Below are 2,679 nucleotides of genomic sequence, written 5' to 3'. Positions count from 1 at the left end.
AGAGGTTTAACTCTGAGATTCTGTGTGCTGCCTTTTGGGGTAGGTGTCTTGCTGCTACTCTGACTCTTTCATTTTTATTCTGAAAGGTGGGTTAGTCTTTTAGAGAAGTACTACCTTGAGTAATTGGGGGATTTTGTGAAGGGTTGGTGACAGACAGGATGGGAGACTTCTGTGATGCCCACCCTCATGCCTCTTGCTGTCGGCTCAGTGGTGCATGAATAGAGTGGTGTGGTACGTGTGTGTGCTTGCACCTGTCTCTGTAGTCAGATGTTGGAGGAGGAGAGTAAAAAGATGGGGCAGGGAGTTGGTCCATACTTATAGGGAGAATGAAGAAGTTCACTGAGATGCTTTTCTTTAAATGTTTCCATTCCACTTTTTCTTGTCTTTTGTGACTTTGGCATAACGTCTAAATTAAAAGCTATCTGCAGTTGACCAAAGAATCTGCAGAAAGGGACAGTTGAGCTGACTTTACCTGTTGAAGACCTGTGGTGTTCGTGTAGCATCTTCTAAACTGAAGACACCATGGGAGGGTGTTGATGGACTTCTGCCTTCTTGGATCCTGAAGCTTGCCTTTCTGTCTTCCCTGCCCTTTGCCTTACTCGCTCCCAGACAGACCTTGCTCCTTTCTTTGTATATTTTGGATACAAAGCTTTTATCAGATATATGTTTTGCAAATATATTCTCCCAGTCTGTGGCTTATCTGTTTATTTTCTTTAACAGTGAGTGTCTCTTGCAGAACAGAAGTTTAAAATTTTAACGAAGTCCAACTTACCAGTTTTTTATTTCATGGATTGTGCTTTTGTTGTTGTATCTAAAATGTCATTGCCAAATCTGAGGTCGCATACATTTTCTCCTGTGTTGTATTCCAGAAGCTTTATAGATTTGCATTCCACATGTAGGTCTACAGTCTGTTTGAGCTGATTTTTGTGAAAGTTTAGAAGTCTGTGTATAAATTCATTTTCTTTTGCATGTGGATATCTAGTTGTTATAGCAGCATTTGTTGAAAAGATTGTCCTTTCTCCATTGAATTGCCTTTGCTCCCTTGTCAAAGATTATTTCACTGCATTTGTGTGGGTCTCTCTGTTTTGATACATTGATCTGTTTTGTCTGTTCTTTTGCTAATAACCTCACTGCTCGATTACCATAGATGTATAGTGAATCTTGAAGTCAGGTCCTATCAGTCTTCCAGCTTTGTTTTTCTTTTTCAATATTGTATTAACTATGTTGAGTCTTTGGCCTCTTCACATAAACTTTAGTGTAGTTTATTGATATGAAACAAAATAACTTGCTGCAATTTTGATTGGAAGTGCATTGATCACATTGGAAAGAAATGATAATGTTGAGTCTTCCTCTCTGCAAACATGGAATATCTTTCTGTTTATTTTATTCTTTGTTTTCTTTCATCAGAGTTTTGTAGTTTTCAAGTAGATCTTGAAAGCGCTCTTTTGTTAAACTTATCCCGATTTTGGCTTTTTTTAGTTCTAATGTAAATAGCATTGTGTTTTTAATTTCAAATTCTAACTATTTGTTGCTGGTATATAGGGAAGGGATTGACTTTTATATATTAGTCTTGTGTTCTGCAGTCTCATTATAATTGCTTATTTGTTCCAGGAGTTTTATTGCTCATTCTTTGAGATTTTCTGCCAAGACAATCATGTCTTCTGCTAACAAAGATAGTTTTATTTTTTTCCTCTCAGTCCTTCTACCTTTTATTTATTTGTTTATTTTCTTGTCTTATGCATTAGCTTAGGAGACCCAGTTTGATCTTTCATAGGAGTTATGAGAAGGGACATCTTTCCCTTATTTCCAATCTTAGGGGGAAATCATTTAGTTTCTCACCATTAGGTATGGTGTGTTAGCTAGCTGTAAGTTTTTTGTAGATGTTCTTTATCAAATTGGGGCAATTCCTCTCTATTACTGTTTTCCTGGGAGTTTTTATCATGACTGGGAGTTGGGTTTTGTCAGACGCTTTTTCTGCATCTGTTGATAGGGTCATAGGATTTTTCTTCTCTGTCTTGTTGACGTGAGTGTCTGGCTGCTTTTGCTTAGTATCATTTTGTTGTTGCTTGTAGCCATAGTTTGCTCTTCATTCCTATTAATGAGGACAGCACAATTATTCATGCATTCTACTGTTGACGTGGACATTTATGTTGTTTCCCTTTGGGGCTGTTATGAATAATGCTGCTGTGAACATTCCTGTTCATGGATTTGGGGGCTCATACACATTCATTTGTATTAGGAGAGAAATTGCAGGATCATATGTAGGGCACGCACATGTCCTACTTTAATAGATAATGCCAAACTTTTAAAAATGTTCTAACAGTTTATAACACTAGCTTGTGAAGTTTCTAGTTGCTCCACATCTTGCCTACCTTTGATATTGTCCGTATTCTAGGTATTCTGACAGGTGCATGAAATTGTATCTCTTTATGGTTTTAGTGTGCATTCACTGTTCACTGTGGAAAGCAAGCACCTTTTTAAATGTATCTGTGAGATCACTTCTTTTGTGAAGTGCCTGTTCCAGTGACTTGCCTCTTTTTCTATTGGATTATCTCTGTATTTGATTTATAGGCATTATTTCATATTCTAGATGTGAATCCTTCGTCACCTTTTTAAGTGCCACACATCTCCAGTGTGTGACTGGCCTTTCTCTAGATTCCTGCATTGGGTGATTAATGT

At 37.4% G+C, this 2,679-nt stretch overlaps 1 protein-coding gene across 1 annotated transcript in view; it reads left to right on the top strand.

Moving 5' to 3' along the window:
- The window catches only part of LOC103582001 (mitogen-activated protein kinase kinase kinase kinase 4-like), a gene marked incomplete at its 3' end in the record, with an annotated part of 22,420 nt that overhangs the window by 3,907 nt on the left and 15,834 nt on the right, over positions 1-2,679 (top strand). Inside the window, exon 2 of the mRNA XM_008563692.1 lies at positions 3-39. Within this exon, the coding sequence (XP_008561914.1) occupies positions 3-39 (37 nt within the window). The remainder of the gene's footprint in view (positions 1-2; positions 40-2,679) is intronic.

This window comes from Galeopterus variegatus, unplaced genomic scaffold (genome assembly GCF_000696425.1).
Source record: "Galeopterus variegatus unplaced genomic scaffold, G_variegatus-3.0.2 Scaffold14560, whole genome shotgun sequence".
NCBI lineage: Eukaryota > Metazoa > Chordata > Mammalia > Dermoptera > Cynocephalidae > Galeopterus > Galeopterus variegatus.
Note: the sequence above shows the minus strand (reverse complement) of the source record. Positions and strands in the feature narration are given on the sequence as shown.